The 25,281-nt window shown below is 37.5% G+C and overlaps 1 protein-coding gene across 1 annotated transcript in view; it reads right to left on the reverse strand.

Moving 5' to 3' along the window:
- Positions 1–3,018: 3,018 nt before the first annotated feature.
- The window catches only part of LOC115231171 (actin-related protein 6), a 33,328-nt gene continuing 11,065 nt past the window's right edge, over positions 3,019–25,281 (reverse strand). Inside the window, exons 6-12 of the mRNA XM_029801252.2 lie at positions 23,163–23,219; positions 22,807–22,905; positions 21,148–21,268; positions 11,951–12,074; positions 9,500–9,575; positions 6,986–7,048; positions 3,019–3,356 (exon numbers count right to left, since the gene is read on the reverse strand). Coding sequence (XP_029657112.1) covers positions 3,227–3,356; positions 6,986–7,048; positions 9,500–9,575; positions 11,951–12,074; positions 21,148–21,268; positions 22,807–22,905; positions 23,163–23,219 — 670 coding nt within the window. The 3' untranslated portion in view covers positions 3,019–3,226. The remainder of the gene's footprint in view (positions 3,357–6,985; positions 7,049–9,499; positions 9,576–11,950; positions 12,075–21,147; positions 21,269–22,806; positions 22,906–23,162; positions 23,220–25,281) is intronic.

The following is a 25,281-nucleotide window of genomic DNA, read 5'->3' on the forward strand; positions in this document are numbered from 1 at the left end:
GATATGAAATCTAGCGGGGCAGAAAGATCCGATCCAAAGAGTCTTAACAGAAAAAAGCTCCCACAAAAAAACCACAGCAAAATAACATGCAAGTGTACAAAGTATATAATTATGTTGTGAAGAAAGGACAGAAGGGCATTCAAGTATCCAGAAATGAAAGAAAATTAGGAAAAAATTATAGGAAAGGTAGTGTTATTTGTAAGGAAGGTGGCAATATGATGTATGAAAAGATAAAAGCAGAAAAGAAAGAGAGGAAAAGTGTATAGATGGGAAAATGAAATGATAAAGCTGACTTACATAGACACTACTTCTGTGGCACTCAAGAGTTTTTAACTTTTTTTAATATTGACTTTAGAATAATTGATTCTTACACTGGTAAATGCCATGAAGTTGTGGGAAAGTTGCTATAGTCAACTGCATTGGCCAGTAAACACTTCACTTATATTTAATCGACAATGACTAGATGACAAGTAAAATCAACTCTGACAGGGAAGCAAAAGCTGGAACTGAAGGGCTTTACCCTTTCATTAACAACCTGCCTAAAACCGCCCCCAAACTCTTTTGGTTCATCTTACCAAACCACACAAATTTGCCTGAAATGACCCATTCACATTTAACCCTTTCATTACCAACCCGGCTGAAATCGCCTCTGGCTCTGTAGTACAAATGTCTTGTTTTCATAAGTTTTGAATTAAAATCTTCCACCAAACCTTAGTCACAATTTATGTTCCTAACACTAGCTGAATGATAACTAAGTTATTTTACTAAATTCTTTGTTATATATAAAGTAACTAAAAGAAACACAGAGCATCTCAAAATAAATACAGTAATGAAAGGGTTAAATGAGAATTTAAGTGCAAATCTCATTAACATATTCATGGAAACAAGTGATTTCACTATATAAACAATTGGGTTACATTGTCCGACATAATTTTTCATAATATCTGAGCTCTGCAACATTTTGGAGATTTTTTTCCCCACATTTTTCCCTAATTCAATTTTCTGAAACTTTTTACTATGGGTGAAAAATGAATACTGGTTTCATATTGTCAAGTAGCGAGTTTGAATTTGAAGGATTTTTGAAAGAAGCCAGAAAAATCTAGCAAAATAAACGGCAAACATAAAAACCATATGTGTGATTATGAATCAGATATTTCAATTTCCAAAATTGAATGAAGATGTGTAATGGGTCAGAATGGAAATCGATCAATGGAAATTGCAGATGTGTTACCAGTGCCGGTGGCATGTCGAAACTCTACTTGTGAAGACCCGTTGAGGCAAGTGAGGATCAGAATGGAAATCGATCAATGGAAATTGCAGATGTGTTACCAGTGCCGGTGGCATGTAAGAGAACCTTCCGTTTCACGACCGTTGCCAGCACCGCCCCGTTTCGTGTCCGTTGCCAGCACCGCCCCGTTTCGTGTCCGTTGCCAGCCTCGCCTGGCCCTTGTGCCGGTGGCACATAAAAAGCACCATCCATTCGTGGCCGTTTGCCAGCTCTGTCTGGCACCTGTGCAGGTGGCACGTAAAAAGCACCCACTACACTCACGGAGTGGTTGGCGTTAGGAAGGGCATCCAGCCGTAGAAACACTGCCAGATTTGACTGGGCCTGATGAAGCCTTCTGGCTTCACAGACCCCAGTAGAACCGTCCAACCCATGCTAGCATGGAAAACGGACGCTAAACGACGATGATGATGATGATGATGAAATGATTTTGACAATAGATCCAATAGCGATAGAAAAAATTAATTGTAACTTTGCTACCATCTGTAAAATGGTTGTAGAGGAAAAGAAAAAGCAGAAATTACATAGAGTGAGTAATGTAAATAATGAAAATACAAGAGGTGTAGTGAGATCACAGGTAAGGTAGACAGAGAAGATAAGACTTTATATGCAGCAGGTGTACTGGAGCAATACAACCTAAGAGCACCCGTGAAATAGATTCTCTCAAATGCTCAGACAGTTCCTAGAGCAGCTCATAGTTTTTATTACTAAATGACCAAATTAGCAGTGGGGGGTAGGGTTCTGAGAATGCAGTGATCAGAATCAGAAAAGGTTGAAAAAGTAGATTATATGATGCTTGTGTACAAAGTGCAATGCTGAAGGTATTGAGACATGAACCTTGAATGCAGAGGAATGCAAAGATTAGAAAAGAAATGAAGTCACCATGCTTTACTGCATATGTAATGTTAGTGTACAAGAATTACGGAGTACAAATGAAATGAAAGTAAAATGGATTATAAGAGGAACAAGGAATGATATGCAAGTGAAAAGTCTGATTTGATATGAGCATGTGATGTGTATGGAAGATATGAAAAAAAGAGCTGTATGCTCAAAGTGAATGGAACCAAAGTGATTGGAGCAAGAGAGAGACCAAGGGACAAAGTAGTGAAGACTGGTCTCACATCACAAAGGAGATGATAAAAGACCATGATGATTGATGATAAATGATACTGGAGAAGATACATGCGTAGATATATCTATGCAAGCATAATAAAACATCTGCTAAAATGTAGGCAGTGATGGAGGCTGGGATATATAATATACATTTATACCTGAGTCTCCTATCTATTTTGTACTTACTAAGTCTCTATCTAATTACTCCTCTTGTCAATTTGATACCATCAAATCTCTCTATAATTCATCTTTCATTCACTGCACCATACTGCCTTCATACTCTCTTACTGCCAACCATTTCTGTAACTACCCATTACACATCTCTTTCTTACCTGCATGCATGTAAGCTGCAACTAGCAACTGTCTCCCATCATGATGCCTGTATAACGAGGGTCTGCATCAGATCTAATGATTTCCATTTACCCTTTTGTGCTGCTTGTCATCATTCCCTCTCAGCTCACTGTTTTTTATTGACATCGCACACTCTCTTGCAATTGTTATCTAAATTATACATCACTTGCACTCTACTAGTAAGATTATCTCCACCTTACAGCCAAGTTACTTATTACTGACATCCATCATACTCTCCATTTCTCCCTTTTTGTCATCTCTCCCTTTTCCTCTTTTACCTGCAAACATGTAGTGTATTTCTTTTCATGATTAAGATTTTAAACAATGAATAAAGGAAGCACAGAATATACAATATTTAATATGGGAGCTAGCATACTTGATGTAGTGAACCAAGAAATCTGAATGAATATTATGAATAATGACATCCATTACACAAATGACTTTGATTAATGAGTGATTATAATTGATGTTTTGATCTTATACATTGAATTTATCTGCACAAATGCTGTGTCCATATTCTTCATATTGATGCTTGGTGACAACCATAGATGAAAATTTAGGATCAGAAGCCAACTGTGCACCTCCATGCCAAGCATAAGTCTGTGGACTGAAAAGAAAATTGTGAAAATGAACAAAGTAATATAACATTTAGGAAAAGTAAAGAAAAAATTATTAAAACAATAAATAGATGAACATTAATATTCCTTATATCCTGATTTGTTTTTTATGGATGACGAGAAATGAACAGCATTGCTTTTATGATGGTGATACTTACAGCTATCATGTGATGTTGAAACAAGTCTCACACACACACACATGATGGACTTCTTTCAGTTTCATCTACCAGATTCATTTACAAGGCTTTGGTCAGTCCAGGGTTATAGAAGATATCTGCCCAAGGTGCTGCACAGTGGGACTGAACTTGAGACCATATGCTTGGAAAGCAAGTTCATTAACCACACAGTCATACCTGCCTAACCTCCTACTTTTTGTTTTTTCACTGTGTAACACCTTTTCTCCTGTGCTAACATGGATTAGATATTTCATATGGTTGAAATATTTGTGTACACAACTCGATGTCTTTCTTGTCATAAGCAATTGAGTACAAGTGGAAATTTTGCCAACTTAGTAACCACTAAACAGATGTAGTAGTAAAGTTTGAAATATGAATTACTCATTAATCTATATATATAAAGCTGAAGTTGTCTGTGTGCGTGTGTGTGGCAGGTTTGGTAGCCTTCAACTAACACTATCTCCTTGGAGACCCTGCAGTGCAAGTTGACCAAAATTGAGAGTATGATAGAAGAAGGCTTGCTCTTCATTCCGTAGAAGAAAAAATTCAAATCAGACCATGTTAAGACCAAAAATTATTTACATCAAAAAGGTGCTTTTTCTATGAAAATCCCTATTTTTTACAATTTTTTTACTGCTGTGTCACCATTTTTCGGTGTATTTCAACCAGAAAAATGTTCACTTAAAGAGAATAACAAGCTACATAATGCAAAATTTTTACTCTTCAAAAGTTCCAATTTTAAAGGGTCGAAAAGAATTTCTTTGTGGTGTCATTGGTTTTGAGTGAAAGACAGATCAACTGATCCAATGCAGAGGAGTAATGTTCGCTGCATGAATGCACTAATTTTCATGGTCGTCAGCTGCTACACCGTTGAGTAAAATTCAGCAATTTCAATCAATTTTTTGTGAGAAAAACCAATTGCTTTAGCGTAAGACAGAACGTTGTTAACGCGACATCAAAGTCTGCCGTTTTAAGCGCAACTAAAAAACAAACCCAAGCAACGCCGGACTTTACTGCTAGTATATATATATATATATATATTCTTTTACCTGTTTCAGTCATTTGACTGTAGCCATGCTGGAGCACTGCCTTGAAGGGTTTTAGTCAAACAAATCAACCCCAGGACTTTTTTTTTAAAGCCTAATATTTATTCTATCAGTCTCTTTTGCTGAACTCTGAACTTCTAGGTTATGGGGACATAAATACTCCAACACTGGTTGTCAAGCAGTGATGGGGGTGGGGGATAAACAGAAAGACACACACACATATATATAATCTTGAACATCTTCTCTTCTCCATCTTTAACAGTTTGTTGAGTTTCTATAGGATACTTGTTCTATAAATTCTCATAATACACTTTATACTTGTAGCATTTTCATATTCGCAAAATTCTTACAACAGTAAGCTACCAATGAAATAATGAAAAATCTTTATTAGAAATTGACCTTTGGAACCCTCCAAAGCAAAGGATGAAATAGAACTCAACCTTTTCTCATATATATATATATTAATATTATAACCCGATTTCATTCATGTCTGCTTGGGCCACATTTTAAAGATGAGGAATTTTGCTCTAGAGGCCATGCCTTTCAATTGAACAAACTCAAAGTTGCCATGCAAACTCCCTAGCACTTTTAACACAGGTGTGCAAATTTTAAGGTCAATCTGACCAAGTTTACTAACACTTTTGCCAGCACAACTACTTGTGAGACAACGTCCCCGCTTTTCACAAAAAATAGTAGATTTGCCCAAGAGGCCACCCCTTTCAATTGAGCAAACTCAAAGTTGCCATTCAAACTCCCTGGCACTTTTAACATAGGTGTGCAGATATTCAGGTCAATCTGACCAAGTTTACTAACACTTTTGCCTGCACAACTGCTTGTGAGACAATGTCTGCCCTTTTCACAAATATATAGTAGATATATATACATACAACCAATTTCTTTCAGTTTCTGTCTACCAAATCCACTCACTAGGCTTTGGCTGTCTCAAGGCTATAGGAGAAGACACTTGCCCAAGGTGCTGTGCAATGGGACTGAACCAAGAACCATGTGAGTGGGAAGCAAGCTTCTTACTACACAGCCATGCCTGTGCTTATTAAGTAATAACTTCATAAACTCCTCCAAATTGATCAAAACGTCAGTGTAATCACTAATTAATAAACATACATCTTGGAGCAATTGTTAAATTATCGGTTTAATTTCTATATGATTGCAAAAATCGTTACTATCATCATTTAATGTTCACTTTCCATGCTGGCATGGATTAGATGGTTTGACAGGAGCTGGCAAGCCAGAGGACAGAACCAAACTCAACTGTTAGCTTTGGAATGGTTTCTACAGTAACACAAATTTTGATATCAAATTCAAATACTGAAGCAGTTGGTATTCAGCTGGTTAATGTTCATAGTACTCACTATTTCAACCGTAAAACAGACAGAATACCTTTCGTTTTCAACTATACTGACTGAGGAAGTAAAATAATATGCAAGAATATGAGTTCAAAATACTAACAGTAGTAATATAAAACTCCCTCATGAACACACAGGCAAACTGTCTCTTCACTCTACCGACTACATTGCTCCACAATGGCTCATATTCATCATGGGGGTGGGGGGTGGGGGCAATTGCATACCACCTCTATCTAGATCCAGCTCAAATACTCATCTCTCTGCCTTTCTTCACTTATGCTGTGCCTGTCCTTGTCTTCTACACTAATTACAAAGTCCAATAGGTAATTTTTACAGAATGTCAACCCTCTGGAATTCCCTTCAAATAAACATAAACTGCATCAAATCTCATGGAGGACATCCAGCCATAGAAACCTAACCAAAGTAGACACTGGATTCCAATTCAATCCTCTAGCTAGTCAGGTCTTATCGTAATACCCAGCTCATGCTGACATGGAATATATACATTAAATGATGATGATGATGTTCTTTATCTTTTACTTGGTTCAGTCACTGGACTGTACCATGCTGGGGCATTGCTTGGAAGGATTTAGTTTAACAAATCGACCCCAGTACTTACTTTTTAAGCCTGGTACTTATTCTATCAGTCTCTTTTGCAAAACTGTTAAGTCACAGAGACATAAGCAAACCAATGCCAGTTATCAAGTGTTGGTAAGGAACAAACATAATACATAAAATACATACCATCAACCAAATACACTCAAAAGGAATTGGCCAACCAAGGGTTATAGAAGACACTTGCCTAAGGTGCTGTGCAGTGGGATTGAAACTAGACCCACATGGTTGGGAAGTAAGCTTCATAACCACACAGCCATGCAACTGTATATGTAATGGCTACAATGACATTCCCACATTCTAACCATTTCATTTTCCACACACAAAATCTCAAATTATGTCAGCTGCCAAGCAAATACAACTCTGAAGTAATGAAGCAATAGAGAAACAATTATATTACATAAATACATATCCTTACTTGTCTGGCATGGTTACTTTGAGATCATATTCAATGGGGATCATACTTCTCACTTCTTTTACACTGAAAAGCAATACAAATGGAAAATAAATAGAAACATCAAAATTTTATCTATTATTTAATTAACGCAAAACTCTGTCTGTCTGTCCGGGACCCCAGTATCTCAGTCTACATTTGCTCTACATAGACATATTATATGTATTTGGAATCAGGATGATCCTGGATTGAAAATCTGCCCTTCATTTGGTCCTTGAATATCCAACATGAATCAGCTGAGGAAGGAAAAGACCAGCCTAAGAAAGCGATGGAAATGTGCTACAGAAGACGAAAATCCTGGCCTCACACTGCTGTACAATGATTTGTACGTGCAATGACGTATCCGCCAATATGAGCGATGAAAGGAAAGTAAAAGGACTAGGCGTCATTTTCTGAAGGACCAGTACAGGTTTACTAAGAAGCTGTTCACTGAACTGAAGAGTGGCACTTTATTGTGTACAAAAGAGGAATTGGACGCTCATATCAAAGAAACCTACAGCGATATACCCCGTAACCAGCCACTGCCACCTCTACATGGGCTAAAGCATCTCTGTTTGTTTTCACTGTCCTGTTTTTCTTACCAACTTTGACCCTCTGCAAAATCACAAATTTTATTTAATTTGCTTTGCAGGAGCAACTGCTTTGTCAAAAGCGCATCTTGTCGTGAATTGCTCGAAATATGGAGTAGAAAAACAGCTGACAACTGATGAAGGGTCGTTCTTTATGTTGCTTGTCTTGTTTTCCATTTGTTTCTTTTGTTGTTCGCAAAAAAAGTTTGTATTCCATGTTTTCGTATTTCACGTTGTTTCCATATTTCATGTTTACTTTCTGTGATGTCCTGAGCCCATATATGTGTATGTATATGCATATATATGTAAGTATGTACATATATGTATGAATATATGTATATATTATTTATATTATATATATTATATATATATATATATATATATATATATATACACATACATATATATATATATCTTGGCTTCACTTCACTGACAAATATTAGGAAGGCTGTTATCTACGTTATCTGTATGATCATTCATGGATAATAAGGCCGATGTGGGATCGACATATCCAATTGCAATGATCACAGAGGTATGGTTGTCCTGGGTCTGATGATGCAGCTGCATAATTTTTTCGCCTCTGACATTTGTCTTCAAGAGAGGCACTGCGAGAGAGCTCAAAGGAGGAAACAACATCGCTGAGCAATACCATATATATTAATACACATACACACACACATACATATATTAATATATACAGACACACATACATACATAAATACATATAGAGGCATGGGTAGACACTTTGGGCAAGTATCTTCTATTGTAGCCCAGAGATAACCAAAGCCTTGTGAGTAGATTTGGTAGATGGAAACTGATGGATGTATGTACATATGTGTTCTTGTATGTACATGTGTGTGTGTGTGTGTGTGTATATATATATATATAGACAAACACATGCAATTTTATGTATTTTATATACACCTGCACAAATACATACATGCATCCACATGTGCGTGTATGCATGCTTACTTATAACCATAGATATAGTGTCACCCTGCCCCTGCCTACTTTCCTTCAACCATGCAACTGATTTCCTGTGCACCACATGGTCAATTTCTTGTTCAGCACGCAGTATTTTCCAAGTAATTGTTGTCGCTGAAATACCAACATCAAACTGTGACACTGCATGACCTTTCTCGACCAATCGCAGTCCATCTATTGGTAATACCATCTGACTTTCTCCAACTGAGTTCTCATTCAGATTTCCAATGGCTGAAGATAAGCATTATCTTATGCTTTGAAACTTTAAGTACCACAGAATTTGAATCAAACTATTTTGATCCACACACACACACAAACACACACACACACATATAAAAAAAATATATGGTGAAAGAATTTGGGATTTTCAATGTGTGTGAAAAGGAGATACCTCAGCAATTGACAACTGATTTGAAGAAGACAACGCTGGAAGTCTGCTTTGATCTGCAAGAAGCATTTGAAATCAAAGAAGGCATAATTTTTTTCTAATCTAATAACAAGGAAGAGAACATAGGTTTATCTTTGTGATCCAGAAATGAAGGCTCAGTCTACAGAATCATATCATATTGATCTTGGTACTTATCTTTTTTAATCTGGCATTTATTCTCAGACATAAACAAACCAACACCAGTTATCAAGTGGTATGGGGGACAAACACTGACACACACACACACACACACAAATGTATATGACAGGCTTCTTTCAGTTTCCACCAAATTCACTTACTAAGTATTGGTTTACCCATGGCTATAGTGGAAGACACTTGCCCAAGGTGCCACACAGAGGGATTGAACTCAAAACCATGAGCACGCTTCCTATCCACACAGCCATGCAAAAGTTTCAATTTACAAACTCCAATGCATGTGAACAGTAACATTAGGTGAAAAATATAAAAGAAAATAATAATAATAAAATCCCAACTTACAAACGTTCTTTGAAACCAGGAAGGAAGCAATTTCCACCAGTCAGTAGAATATTATTCAACAAATGAGGTTCCATTTCTGATAAGTAAATAATGACAATTCTTACTAATGAATGTACTAAAGATAGGTTTTTTTTAGAATTGATTCCAACTCTCGTGAGACTTCTAGTTATCCTGTTTTAAAATGAGCTAAATTATCAAGTTGTAACAAAAGTTCTGTCTGTTTTTTTTTAAGGATAATTATAAGACATGATTACACAAGTCTATGTTCTAAATGATATTAGTAGCTATCTAAATTACTAAAATGTTATTTCTACTTTCAGATGACACAAATATACACTTCAAGTAAAGTGCACATATGGCATGTTTTACTATTTGAATTCCAGAAGGGGAATACAGCAAGTTCAGTAGCAAAATCACTCAAAAGCACTTATGGAAATGATGTGGTGAATGAAAGGACCTTCAAAAGAAAGGGTAACTTCAAAAAGGATGACTTCAGTCTAAAAGAAGAGAAGGACACAATTCTTAGGAATTGCAAGCTACTGTTGATGAAAATCCAACCATTACAACTAGGGAGCTGAGCAAGGAGTTTAATGTGAGTCATATGACCATCTACTGTGAAATAATAGAAGGCTTGGTAAAGTCTCCAAGGCAGGAAGATGGATTCCACATGATCTGTCAAAAAACAATCACAAACAATGTGTGGACTGCTATGTGTCATTGCATTCCCATGAACTTCAAACATCTTTTTTTTTTTTTAGACAGAATCATTACTAGAGATGAGAAGTGGATTCTCTACAATAATGTTAAGCTATAATTCAAGGCCTATCCAACAGCCTCAAAGTGGCCTGCATCCAAAGAGGTTCCTCTTTTTTCTCTCTCACACATACCTCTCTTTCTCTCCCCACTCCTTATCACACAACTCCTCTACCCTCTATCCTTGCCTTTTTCTCCATGATTGTTAGCACCCACTACACTCTCGGAGTGGTTGGCGTTAGGAAGGGCATCCAGCTGTAGAAACTCTGCCAGATCAGACTGGAGCCTGGGGCAGCCATCTGGTTCACCAGTCCTCAGTCAAATCATCCAACCCATGCTAGCACGGAAAGTGGACATTAAATGATGATGATGATGATTAATTATAATTGTATTCTTTGTTGGTTCTGCTTTGGCAGGTAGATTTTCACAATCCTATTTTTATTTCGCACTCTATAACCTTCCAAAATAACACTTCCATATTGCTTTATTTTTACTGCCCTCATTAACAATAAAAATACTAGGTGCTAATCTCCTCAATGACATCCTGGTTTGTAAATTCTCACTGCATTACAATTCAGGAATATTTCAGAACATTTACAAGCTTACTACTCTCAACTTCTTACCTAGTTGGAAGTACTTGACATCTTGCATCCCTATCTAGCCTAGCTTTTATTATTGATTTCAAATTTTTGCCACAAGGCCAACAATTTCGAGGGCGGGAGTAAATCAATTATATCAACCACAGTGTTCAACTGGTACTTATTTTATCAACTCTAAAAGGATGAAAGGCAAAGTGGACTGCAGCAGAATTTGAACTCAGAACATTAAAAGACGAAATGCCACTAAGCATTTTGCCAAGCACATTAATGATTCTGCCAGCTCACCACCTGTTGTTAATGACACATAAAAGGTACTCATACCAGTGACACATAAAAGACATACAGTACACTCTACGGAGTGGCTGGCATTAGGAAGGGCATCCAACTGTAGAAACCAAGCAAAAACAGATTGGAGCTTCGTGCAGCTCTCTAGCTTACCAGCTCCAGTGAAACCATCTTATGCATACCAACATGGAAAATGGATGCTAAATGATGATGATGATGAAGCTAAAGTGCAGACACAGCGGTGTGGTTAAGAAATTTGCTTCTCAACTACATGGTTTGGGGTTCCACTCTCACTGCATGGAACCTTGGGCAAGTGTCTTTTACTATAACCCCAGGCCAATCAAACAATTTTGGCTTGGGGTTATAGTAGAAGACACTGAACCCAGAGCAATGAGGTTGATACGCAAACTTCTCACACAGCCATGCTCAAGCCTTTGCGTAAAATAGTTTTTGAAAAAAAAAAACAACACTAAAATAAATCTAGACAATTAAATGTTATCACAAGATTTTTAAGAATTAACCCTTTCATTACTGTATTTATTTTGAGATGCTCTGTGATTCTTTCAATTACTTTAAATATAACAAAGAATTTAGCAAAATAACTTAGTTGTCATTAGGAACATAAATTGTGACTAATGTTTGGTGGAAGATTTTAATTCAAAACTTATGAAAATAAGACATTTGTACTACAGAGTCAGAGGAGGTTTCAGCCGGGTTGGTAACGAAAGGGTTAAATAACTTAACATCAAACTTATACAATTGTAAGACATACAAACAAATATTAAACAAATGTTATTGATAATAGTAATCCAACCTTTTGAAACAAGACTTAAAATATGTGCCACTGTTTCTGCAACTCCCATTTCTTCTATTCCAACATTGGATGGGTGGAAAAGTATCTCGGGGACAGAAAACCGTTCGTTATTTACTCGGATTAACTAGAACAAGAAAATAGAGGAAAATAAACAAACATTAATAATTGTGAAGTTAATAATAACATGAATATTGTTGTTATCTTTCATCTTTTACTTGTTTTTGTTATTAGACAGCAGCCATGCTGGAGCACTGCCTTGAAGGGTTCTGCCTGCCAAATTCATTCACAAGACATCAGTTATCCCAGGGTTATAGTAGAAGACACTTGCCTAAGGTACCAGGCAGTGGGACTAAACCTGAAACTATGTGGCTGCAAAGAGAGCTTCTTAACCACACAACCATGCCTGTTGAATTACTTTTTAAACTTTAAAGTATATTTAAAAGTATCAAACATACATAATTTAGAGCACCAGCAATCAAGTAGAAACTGTTCAATAACAGAATGGTAGCAGAGGTGGCTATTAAATGGTAAAAGTAAAGAAAAGAAACTAAATAGAAAGAGAGGTAGATAGAGTGAGGTAGTGGAGATTTTAAGGATTGGCTATAGGATAAAGTAAGGTGCATATGTGTATGGTGTCTAAGAATTGTGTAGGGGGTAGCTAAGAAGATGAGAGGGAAGATGGGGAGGTAGAGGAAAATAGTGAAAAAAAATAGAGCCTAAGGACTCATGCTCTGGTTTCTATAACTTCAGAAAGTTGAACTATGAACTTTTATGCTTCTTTTTCTCCTCTCTTTCCATCTCTTTACTCTTTTACTCCCTTCCTCTATGTTGTCATCTTATTGATATACACCATTCTCATTTTCCATATTTTTCCTCCCTATTTGTCTCTGATGACAGAATATCCCTTACTTGGAGATATCCCAGAAGCAGCTGCAAGATTTTGAATTTCTTCCTATAATGATATTGTATATGACTTGAGATGTTTGCCTCCTTGCCTTAATGTTTGACATCATGTTTAACAATTATGTGTGTGTATATATATATATGTATAGAAATTAAATATAAAATATAAATTACAAAGTGGGACAAGAACGCAAAAACACACAAGGAGACAACACAAAAAAACAGACGGGTCACTCGAAGCCTCTAATCTTCAGTTGGGAACCGGATCATCTTAGTAATTTCGGCTGTTTAATCTCGATATTACTCCGACCCGGCCAGCCCCAAGGAAAAACCAAGCCATATATATATATATATATATATATATATATATATATATAGAGAGAGAGAGAGAGAGAGAGAGAAATAGAGAGAGAGGGAGCGAGACAGAGACAGACAGAGAACTGCTAAAATGCAATAAAAGGTAATAGTCAGAATATATTTTCATATGTAAATTTTATCATAATTTATATTCTTTTTTGGTAAATCAGTCAAGGGAGAAGAGGAAAAGCAACACTTATAACTTATAAAGGCCCTCCACCTTTTGGCGGGATTGTTGTGGCTAATGTCTCATCCTGAACATCTGCAGGTCAAAGTTCACTGGAAAAGTATGGGTGAGGAGTGAAATGTTGATCTAAATACCTGCAACAGTGTGACCTTCCCAACCATTATTAATGGCATGCAAGGACAATATGGTAGCATTAAGTCAGGTGGCATGTGAGGCCTGCCATTCATAGTTAAGATACAGAGAAACTACTAATCATATTGTGGTAGCATACACATAAAACTGACAACTACCAATTAAAAATAATGAAATAGCAGTTAAATGCTTTTGGTTTTGTTCTGTCCATCTTGTTTACTTGTGGACTAGTTTAAACAATGTAGATACAATTTCACAAGTGACAAGTTTACTAAGATATAATTCACTGTTTTATAGTTATACTTAGATTTGCTTTGATCAACCTACTTTCTGGCTGTCTTCCAAATTCTCTCTCATTTGTTTTGTGTATGTCTCTCTCTCTCTCTCTCTCTTTCTCCCTCTCTCTTCTATAAGAGTGTAGGTATGGTTGTATCCTGGTGTTTAAGAAGCTCACTTCAAAACCATGTGGTTTCAAGTTTAATTCCATTGTGTTTTGTGTTGAAATGGCAAGCTGGTAGAATCATTATCACAAGAGATAAAATGCAAAACAACATTTCTTCCAGGAGTTTTATTCTGAGTTCAAACGTCATGGAGGTTGACTTTACCTTTTGTCCTTTCGGGATTAATAAAATAAGTACCAATTGAGCACTGGAGTCATTATAATTAACCCTTTAGCATTCAAATTATTTCAATAATGCCTGTCCAAGATATGTTTTGAAATATGATTTCAGAATTTTCAGAATTCATTACTTTTTTATAACATTCATGGCCTTCTTTATCTATCAGTTTCTTCATTCTATATGATGAATGTTAAGCAGTCAGGCAGCTAAAGACATTCTGATTTTATTCTGTTGACATACAATTATCATATTTGCTTATTATTTTATTTATATGTTACTGTTTACCTTTCCCCAGATTTGTTCCTTGGTTATCAAATTATGCATGGTCACCATTGCAAAGCTCTCACGCTCAGCCTTGCCTATCTGTATTTCTCTTGTAGTCTTGATTTAACCTTTCTCTCACATACCAAAGTCTATGAAGCTTATCAATTCGGGCTCCCTTAGCAATTAAACTATGTAGTCAAGCCATGTAAATATTCTTGTTCTCAACAGAAGGTATATCCTATGTCCCCTCTCCCTGACTTGTATCACATGTACTTTCTTCTTGCACTTTTACCTGTCCTCTTTTTTTACGCCACCTACACCTATCTTTATAATTCCATTCCTCATTTCCTACTAAACTATACAATATCAGAGCAGCCCTTTCATACTTTATTGATGTATATCTGCCTTTTCTCGTTTCCTCTTTTTACTCTCTCACACATACCTCTCTTTCTCTACCCACTCCTTATCACACAACCCCTCTACCCTCTATCCACATTCCCTTTTTTCTTGTATGACTGTCTCCTCTACCCCAGCTCTTTCTGTGTGTCCTTCTTTTACCCACTTCTCCTTCATACCCTCCCTCTCATCTCTCCTCCAGCTTTGACACACTGCAATCTACAACTGTAATTTCAATCCTTTAATATTTAAACCAGCCAAATCCAGCCCAAAATATTTCATGTGTTTTATGTTCAAACCACCCAGGTTCAGCATCTTTCACCTTCTCTACAATGTAATTCTAAAAGCAAACAATCATATCATTGAAATCTTGAAGCTATGAGATAATTCATGATTAATACAAATGATGGGAATGAATAAGAATTACATTTGACAGAGTAATCTGAATGCTAAAGAGTTAAGCATTGTAGGCTGTCACTGAAAGTTTACACAAAAAAGACATGGACTCCACAAGTAGCAGTGAAGGCAATGTATCCATGAGAACAAGAACTATGAAAAATTGTACAGAGACATGGATTCTGCAAACTAGACCCTTAGACAATCCTACTGTCTGTCTAAGAGAAAGGAGAGTAATGACTCTAAATAAATACGTGCACAAAGGAAACATGGGCTCTGTGAATTGGAGTGAAGGCACCCACATCCCTTGTCTAAGAGAGCCAATACTCTGAATAAATACTTATATGGAAGAGATGTGGATTCTACTAAGTCATAGTGAATACAACCCATCTGAAAGAATAGTAACTCCAAATAAAAATTGACATAGGCACAAATGTGGCTGTGTGGTTAAGAAGCTTGTTTCCCAACCATATGGGCTTGGGTTCAGTCCCACTGCATGACACTTTCAGTGTCTTCTATTACCGGTATTATTACCAAGCTGACCAAAGACTTATGAGTGTATATGGTAAACAGAAACTGCAAGAAGCCCATTGTGTGTGTGTGTGTGTGTGTGTGTGTGTGTGTGTGTGTGCGTGCGCGCGTGTGTGCATGCTTGTATGTATCCATGTCTAGATATCGTGATAGTTGTAAATGAGAATCACTGTTATACAAGCCAAGTTGTTCATTTCCAGTCTTCCAGCTATGGAAAAATATTACTTTGCCTGGAAACTGGTAAGTGTTAGTGAGAGAGAGAGAGAGAGCATTTAGCCAAAAGAAAAATCTGCCTCAACAAATTCTGTCCAACTCATGCAAACAAGGAAAAGTAATCATTAAATGATGATGATAATGAAGATGCTAACATAGAAAGACACTTTATTCCTTGCAGACAACCTGCCTAGTGATGGTGGCATAATAAAATATACCTAGTCCATGCTTTGAAGTGGTTGATGATAGCAAAGGTATCTAGCCAGTAAAACAATACAAAGTTCATGAAAACTTCCAATATAAGAATCAGTGTAAATTTAGCAAATACTAAAGTATCAGTATAAGTAAGTAAGGAAACAGAGGTGCTTGATATAAAGCAAATGAGTCAGAAGAAATTCCACACTGTACTCAATGTAATGCATGGGTATATCAAATGTTCTGGGATCACAAACAGGCTTTGTATGTTAATTGCACAGGAGTAATTACCTGTCAGAGAATTAGTAAAATAAATTTTTCCTAATCTTTTATCTTTTCCTTGTTTCAGTCATTTGACAGCAGCCATGCTGGAGCACAGCCTTAAAGAATTTTAGTTGAACAAATCGACCCCTGGACTTGTTTTTTAAAGCTTGGTACTTATTCTATCAGTCTCTTTTGCTGAACTGCTAAGTTAAAGGGATGTAAACACACTAACACCAGTTATCGAGTGGTGGGGAGACAAACACAGATAGAAGACATACATACACACATATATGACGAGCTTCTTCCAGTTTCCATCTATCAAATCCACTCACATGGCTTTGGTTGGCCTGAGGCTATAGTAGAAGATATTTGCCCAAGGTGCCATACAGTGGGACTCAACCCTGAACCATGTGGTTGAGAAGCAAGATTCTTACCACAAAACCACACCTGCCCCTATAATGCTTAGAAAGCTCCATAGAAGCCATTAATAGCTTCTGCAGCTTGTGTGCCCCACTCAGTAACTGAGGAGGATGCACTAAAAGAATTAGGAGGTGAGGTTAGTCAGGAACTACTATCTCTGCTGACAATAGGCAGGTTCTCTCCTTGAGCAAAGGATTGACTGCATGATGCTTGTGTATGATCCATGGTGACTGGAAAGAAATGATGCAAGCATGCCCTGCCGGTTATGAATCATTAGCGTGTATGAATGAGAAGGCACAGTTGAGCTGAGAGAAATATTAGCAGTACAAGAAAATCAGAAGGAGAGTGCAAGTATGACAACTGTGTTGGTACAAACATATAAATATGCCTGCATGATGACAGCCAAGTAAATAAGTGCCAAGGGATTCATGAGGAAAAAAAAAAAGAGAGAGACATAGGCAGAAGTGGAGGAAGCTGATCTCAGGATGCTGAATTTCAGAAAACAGAGGAATGCAGTAAGTGGTTGGTTGCTGTGTAGTAGAGTTCCCACTCAACCTAAGCGAACATTGAAAAGCAAATGTAAAATGGTGGTGGTGGTGGTGATAGTGGTGGGTGGGTGTGTGTGCATGTGCATACTCTATTATTTTTTTCACCAGTAGCAAGTTCCATTTTCAAAATAAGTCATGTAAGTTAATGTAAATAAACCATGTGAGCTAATGCTATTGCTTTCCTTAAGATGTATCATATAGATGTTGCCTATATCTCCTATCCCATCCACCCTGTCTCTTGCCCCTGCCATACACTCTTGTAAACCTCCACCCACACACACTGCTAGCTTCTGTCACCAGTCACTTCTACTTACCTAGTACCTTGAGGTGCCACCTGGATACCTCATAACCACTGTTTATCTCATTGGAGATAGCACTGATTCATTTTCATTCTCTTCCCTAAACATGAGTAGTCATGTATCTCCTCTACAAGAACCTCTTGACCCCAAACCCTTCTCTCATACCTTAACCTCCATTTCCCATAAAGCACACCGTCACCCAGTTCCTCAGCTTTTGTAGACATACAAGCTGCATGGGGACCTCACGAGTGCCAGTGGCACCAAAAAATTAACCCAGTACACACTGTAAAATAATTGCTGCAATGAAGGGAATCGAGTCGTAGAAATCATGCCAAAGCAGATGCAATGCAATCCTTGCACCCATCAGATCCTTCAAACCATTCAACAAGCATGGAACATGGAGATTAAATGATGATGTATGTATATATATATATATATCATTATCATCATCATCATCATCATCATCGTTTAACGTCCATTCTCCATGCTAGCATGGGTTGGACGGTTCGACCGGGGATCTGGGAAGCCAGAAGGCTGCACCAGGCTCCGGTCTTATCTGGCAATGTTTCTACAGCTGGATGCCCTTCCTAACGCCAACCACTCCGTGAGTGTAGTGGGTGCTTTTTACGTGCCACCTGCACTGGTGCCAAGCGAGGCTGGCATCGGCCACGGTCGGATTGGTGCATTTTACGTGCCACCTGCACGGAAGCCAGTCGAGGCGGCACTGGCTTCGGCCACGATTTGGATGGTGCTTTTTACGTGACACATGATAGCTTATAAGATTTAAGGCTTCAAAATATCATTATTATTATTTACAGAATTGTAAAAATTAACACAGTTTACCAAAAACCATCATATATATATATACACACATACACACACACACACACACACATACATATATATATATATATATATATATATATATATGTGTGTGTGTATATTGACAGGGCAAGACTGCTAGGTAGTTGGTGGCATGCTAGAAATAGATCATCAACGATCAAACTACAAAGAAAGTTCTCTAGAGGAAAAATTCAGCGATAGACTACTGGTTTTAAATTGATATTAAAATTAATATTAATTTATCTCCCTCATTATTTAAATATTGAAATATATATATATATATATATACACATATATATATAAGCCTAGTACTTATTCTATCGGTCTCTTTTGCTGAACCGCTAAGTTATGGGCACATAAACACATATTTTATATTTTTGTAAATATATATATATCAATCAAGCCTAAGTGTGTTTATCTGTATTACTACCTCCATATCAGCTTGATTTGAATTTCTATTAGAGTCATTTCTGACACTGTGGGCTTTGGCCTGGATAGAGAAGTCAGAGTTTAAGTTCAAGTTCATTCAAACACTACTATGTGGTTTATATACTAAGCTTATCTAGCTCTTACCTATTGAGCATATACACACACATATATAGTCATATATATCACTTAAAGTGGAGCGAAGTTGTAGAAGAGGGAGACCCTGGAAGGCATAGGATAAAGTATTGAAGGTCAATCTCAAAACACTGAACCTTATGAAGGAGATGACAGAAAGCCAAGATATGTGGTGTATTGTTGACCTGCCCACCACAACAGAATTGAGATCCTAAAAACAAATAGCCACATAGAAAGCATTGGTGTGGGTGCTGGTGCCATGTAAAAAGCACTGGTGATGGTGCCATATAAAAAGCACCTAGTACATTTTGTAAAGTGGTTGACATTAGGAATGGCATTCAGCCATAGAAACCAAGCCAAAACAGACTATGGAACTTGATGCGGTCCCTGGGCCTTGTCGATTCTTGTCAAGCTACCCAACTCATGGCAACATGGAAAACTGACATATGATGATGGCTATGATATATACATATAGTGACCGAGACCTTTGGCAATATGCTGAGCTTGAGAGGACCTGTCAAGCTAAGTGTATCCCATGCTAGTGGCATGTAAAGGACACCTTTCGAGCATTGGGCCTCATGGAAGCAAAGTGGCTGAGTTCCTTTCAAGTGTTGGGCCTCACAGAGGCAATGACTGAGACCTTTGGCATTATGTCATGCTTGAGAAGACCCATCAAGCCGAGCAAAATCGCAGTTGTGGCAGACACCGGAGTCATATAAAAGCGCCCTGGTGTTATGCAAATGGCACCTGTGCTGGCGGTAAGTAAAAGCACCCATTACACTCTCAGAGTGGTTGGCACTAGGAAGGGCATCCAGCCATAGAAAACCATGCCAAATCAGACTGGAGTCTAGTGCAGCCTTCCAGCATGCCAGCCCGGTCAAAACATCCAACCCATGCCAGCTTGGACAACGGACATTAAATGATGATACAAAAGCTTTCACACACTTTCCATCTACCAAATTTATTCACAAGACATTTGGTCAGCTTGGAGTTACAGTTGAACACACTTGCTCAGGATGCCATACAGTAGGACTGAACTCAAAACCATGTGGTTGCAAAGCAAGCTTCTTAACCACATAGCCACAAATGTAACAAACTAACCTATTACAAAAATATCAATGGTTTCACAGAATATATAGGCTTGACTTTAGCAATAAAATACATGTTCGCATAAAATTACTTGTACATTTGATACCATGCTTTTGTTCCAATTATTTAATGTTGTCACTGACTTTTAAAAGCCTTGCTAATTCAAGTGCCATGATTGTAGCTAGGTGGAAGGGGCTTGATTTTTCATATTTGTAAAAGCTATTACAAAAAGTAATAATCTCAGGAAAGTTACTTTAGTTCTCCATTCTTGTATATAATGCAACTGCACTAACTTTAACTCATTTCTTTAATATGTCATAGGGATTCCTCAAATTTCTCCCATAATGTCTCACTTATGTACTGCATGACTATATTCAATTACTAAACCAACTTTCTCAAATGCCCTTGCAAAGTTAGGTATACCACATAAGCATTTAAATTACTATTTCAAGAAATATATGCAAAAAGTTCCCAAACAGGCATAGGAGTGGGTGTGTGGATAGGTGAAGGAGTGGCTGTGTGGTAAGTAGCTTGCTTATGAACCACATGGTTCTGGGTTCAGTCCCACTGTGTGGCACCTTGGGCAAGTGTCTTCTACTATAGCTTCGGACTGACCAAAGTCTTGTGAGTGGATTTGGTAGACGGAAACTGAAAGAAGCCCATCATATTTTTGTGTGTGTGTGTGTGTATGTTTGTGTGTCTGTGTTTGTCCCCCCAACATCGCTTGACAACCAATGCTGGTATGTTTACGCCCCCGTAACTTAGCTGTTTGGCAAAAGAGACCGATAGAATAAGTACTAGGCTTACAAAGAATAAGTCCTGGGGTTGATTTGCTCGACTAAACGCGGTGCTCCAGCACAGCCACAGTCAAATGACTAAAACAAGTAAAAGAGTAAAGAGTAAACTGAATGAAGGAAACAATAATTTGTAGACAAATGGCATTTCTAACAAGAAAGAAAATAAAAAGTTAGATACTTACTTGCTCATTTTCTTTAGACTTTCCAGTAGATTCTTCAAGTGTATTCATATAGCCACGGTGGATGTTTGTGTAATCAGGTAATATATAATCTCGTCCAATGCTATTATCCTTTCTGTTTAATCTGCATAGTATAGATTATGAAGAACATAATCCTTAAACAGCCAAGGGAGATATTTAGCAAAAATCATCATTATTCATCATTACTTTGATATCTAATTTTCCATATTTTCATGGATCAGATAGGATTTGTTGAGGAACATTTTGCTATTGCCCAGATACTCTTTTTGTTACCAACCATCACTGGTTTCTGAGCAAAGTGATATTTCCAAATGGATAAAAATACTTCCACAGAAAATTGGAAACGAAGGACACTGGTTTACAACTATCACGTGATGTCCAGACAAGGACACACACACACACACACTGGCACAGCTGCCATTTACATATACATATTATTTTTAAACAAGAAAGTTGTTTATTATTTACATTATTTACATTCAATGGATATTTGTCCCCATCTTGTTTGTTGTTAACACACCGTTTCGGCTGATATACCCTCCACCCTTCTTCAGGTGTCTTGGGGAAATTTTGAACCTGGGTTCTCATTCCTAAGGTATTTTTAGATGATGATGTTGTTGTTGTTATTATTATTATTATTATTATTGTTCAAGTCAAGCAGTGACTTGAACAACAATAATAATAATAATAATAAAAATAACAACAACAATAATAATAATAACAATAACAACAGCAATATCGAAAAATACCTTAGGAATGAGAACCCCGGTTTGAAATTTCCCCAAGACATCTGAAGAAGGCAGGAGGGTATATCAGCTGAAATGTTGTGTTAACAACAAACAAGATGAGGACAAATATCCGTCGAATGTAAATAATGTACATAATTCCTCATCTCTTAAATATAGAACTGTAAGAGAGTTGTTGACAGTGATTTTCACATTTTGGCCAGTTAAGCCATGGTCAGACTGCCAGTCCAACAATGGTTTAGCTGGTTGAAACTTCAAAGTCACTGTCAACAATATTCTTGTTTAAGAATAATAAATTTGTACTCTACAAAAGTCTAGAGTAATCCACGAAATTAATGTAAAATTGTTTTTATCATAACTGAACATAAAAACAAACATTAATATATATATATACACCAGCGCTGCCCCAACTGGCCCCTGTGCCGGTGGCACATAAAAAAAGACCATCCGAACGTTGCCAGCGCCGCCTTGGCTGGCTTCCGTGCCGCTGGCACGTTAAAAGCTCCAACCGATCGTGACCGATGCCGGACCTCCCCTGGCACCTGTGCAGGTGGCACGTAAAAAGCACCCACTACACTCGTGGAGTGGTTGGCGTTAGGAAGGGCATCCAGCCGTAGAAACTCTGCCAGATCAGACTGGAGCCTGGAGCAGCCCCTGGCTTCCCAGACCCCGGTCGAACCGTCCAACCCGTGCTAGCGCGGAAAACGGACGTTAAACGATGATGATGATGATGTCTATGTGTGTGTGTGTGCGCGCGCATGCATGTGTGTGTGTGTGTGCGTGCGCGCATGTGTGTGTGCATGCGTGCGCATGTGTGTGTGTGTAAATCTTACAAAATTGAAAACTATTGTTTATTTAGGAGAATCCATATATCTAAGCAAATAGTAATATTCACCTTGCTTTTTCCATATCTTTGTTGAAGTCTTGAGATACAAAACAAACATCCTCTTTAAGCTGGTTGATAACATATGTCTCATCCATAACCATCAGCTGCCTACCAACAAAAAGCAAAGACAAATTTAATCAGCAGTCAAAAAAATTTAACAGAGTACAATATATCTTGCATTTCATTTTTAATACAAGCAGACTGAAGTGATAAAAAAATATCAGAAAAATACCATTTATTTCGACAGGAATAAAACACTAACTAAAAGAACTACCAACATATTTAGATAGGCAGTTTGTTAAAAAAAAAAATCATTAAAACTTTATGGACATCCCAAAAAATGATATATTTATAAACATGCTTACCGATAAGATATTATTTCTTTCAAATGATTTGTCAATATTTTCCCACCAACATTAATCCTAAAAACAAAAAAAACAAAAACAGAAAATGATGGAAAAATGAGAACAGAAAGGATGTAAAACAAATAAATTCATATTTTCAGTGTGCTTATCACAAAGCTTTTACACCTTTACCTGTACTGCCATAGTTTTTAAATGGTTCCAACTCACTGGCCGTGGCTGGCTCTAAATAACTGAACATGACTATAAATATCTTCAGCCCTCTACTTCACCTACTCAATGTAGGTGGAGTAGAGGTCAATGTTCTGCTCCTGACACTTCTCCTGCAGCTGTCTAGCAGCAAACACCATGTCAATAGTCCCACGCTCTTTCCAAAACCACACTAGCTCTCAGGTAGGAGACCTTGCTCTAGATGTGCAATGAGGCAGTTGAGCAAAACTCTAGCCAGGATCCATGTGCCAAGTACAAGCATGGCTGTGTGGCTAAGAAGTTTGCTTCCTAACAGCATGGTGTTAGGTTCAGACTTCGACAATCACCCTGAGCCAACCAAAGCTTTGTGAGTGGATTTGGAAGGAGATGAAATAAGCCCTTCTTCATCGTCGTTGTAATCATCATCATCAACATCATCAAACATCCATTTTCCATGCTGGCATGGGTTGAATGGCTTGACAGGATCTGGCTTGGTTTCTACACCTGGATGATCTTCTTAATACCAACCACTCCAAAGATTGTATTGGGTGCATTTTACAGGGCATCATCACCACTGTTTTTTTACATGGCATCATCACCAATGCTTTTTATGTGGCACTAGCACCTTTTCCTTCCTAACTCTGTTAGATTCTGCCATGAGGGCAAGATCATCAGCATTTAGCAGTTCGCATGGGCTGCCAGTCTTAAATTTCTTGGTCCTGGCCTGTAAGACAATGATCAATAGATGGGGGCTGAGGACCAAGCCTTGGTGAGCACCTACCCGTACACTAAATTCGTAACTAAGGAAAATTTACTTGTACACTGTACCCTCATGTGTGTATGTATATATATATATATATTTAATCAATATAGGGTGGCAAGGAAAATTTTGTAGAATTTTATTGCCACCAGCGGCCCAGTAGGAAAAAATTAAATAGTCATAGACCATTTTTAAGTTCAACATTAACAATTAAGGAACGGCCATAATAGGCCATTCACCCACTAGAAATAACAGCCAAGCTTCTACCGCAAATAAAGATTAATTCCGTAAACAGGAGAAAATTAAAAAAACATTTACCCTGTAATTTCTTGTACGGTATACCGTTTCATCCGCTGTTTAATGGTAAACTAACCTGATTAAATTAAATCAAGCCAATCATCTTTATTTGCGGTAGAAGCTTTGGCTGTTATTTCTAGTGGGTGAATGGCCTATTATGGCCGTTCCTTAATGTTAATGTTGAACTTAAAAATGGTCTATGACTATTTAATTTTTTCCTACTGGGCCGCTGGTGGCAATAAAATTCTACAAAATTTTCCTTGCCACCCTATATTGATTAATTATGAATTTTTTGGTTAATTCCGTAATGGAATCGACGGCTGATATTTATTTGCTGCCGATAAATTTGGCGCGAGTGCGACGATTTGAAATTTTAGGTCAGATATTGCCTTGGCTAGATTGGGTTTGCCTCGTGTAAATATCTGTTCCGACTTGAGCTATTTCTTGCTGAAGAATCCGAGGGCTTATGGATGATTGGCTTGATTTAATTTAATCAGGTTAGTTTACCATTAAACAGCGATGAAACGGTATACCGTACAAGAATTACAGGGTAAATGTTTTTTTAATTTTCTCCTGTTTACGGAATTAATCTTTATTTGCGGTAGAAGCTTTGGCTGTTATTTCTAGTGGGTGAATGGCCTATTATGGCCGTTCCTTAATTGTTAATATATATATATATATATATATATATATATATACTAGCAGAGATACCCAGCCTTGCTCGGGATTAAAATGGCATAGATTTTTATTGCTTTACTTGATTCAGTCATATGACTGTGGCCATGCTGGAGCACCGCCGTTGGTTGAAGAAATCAACTACAGGTTTTATTCTTTATAAGTCTAGTACTCATTCAGTCAGTGTCTTTTACCAAACTG

Source organism: Octopus sinensis, linkage group LG2, assembly GCF_006345805.1.
Source record: "Octopus sinensis linkage group LG2, ASM634580v1, whole genome shotgun sequence".
Taxonomy (NCBI): domain Eukaryota; kingdom Metazoa; phylum Mollusca; class Cephalopoda; order Octopoda; family Octopodidae; genus Octopus; species Octopus sinensis.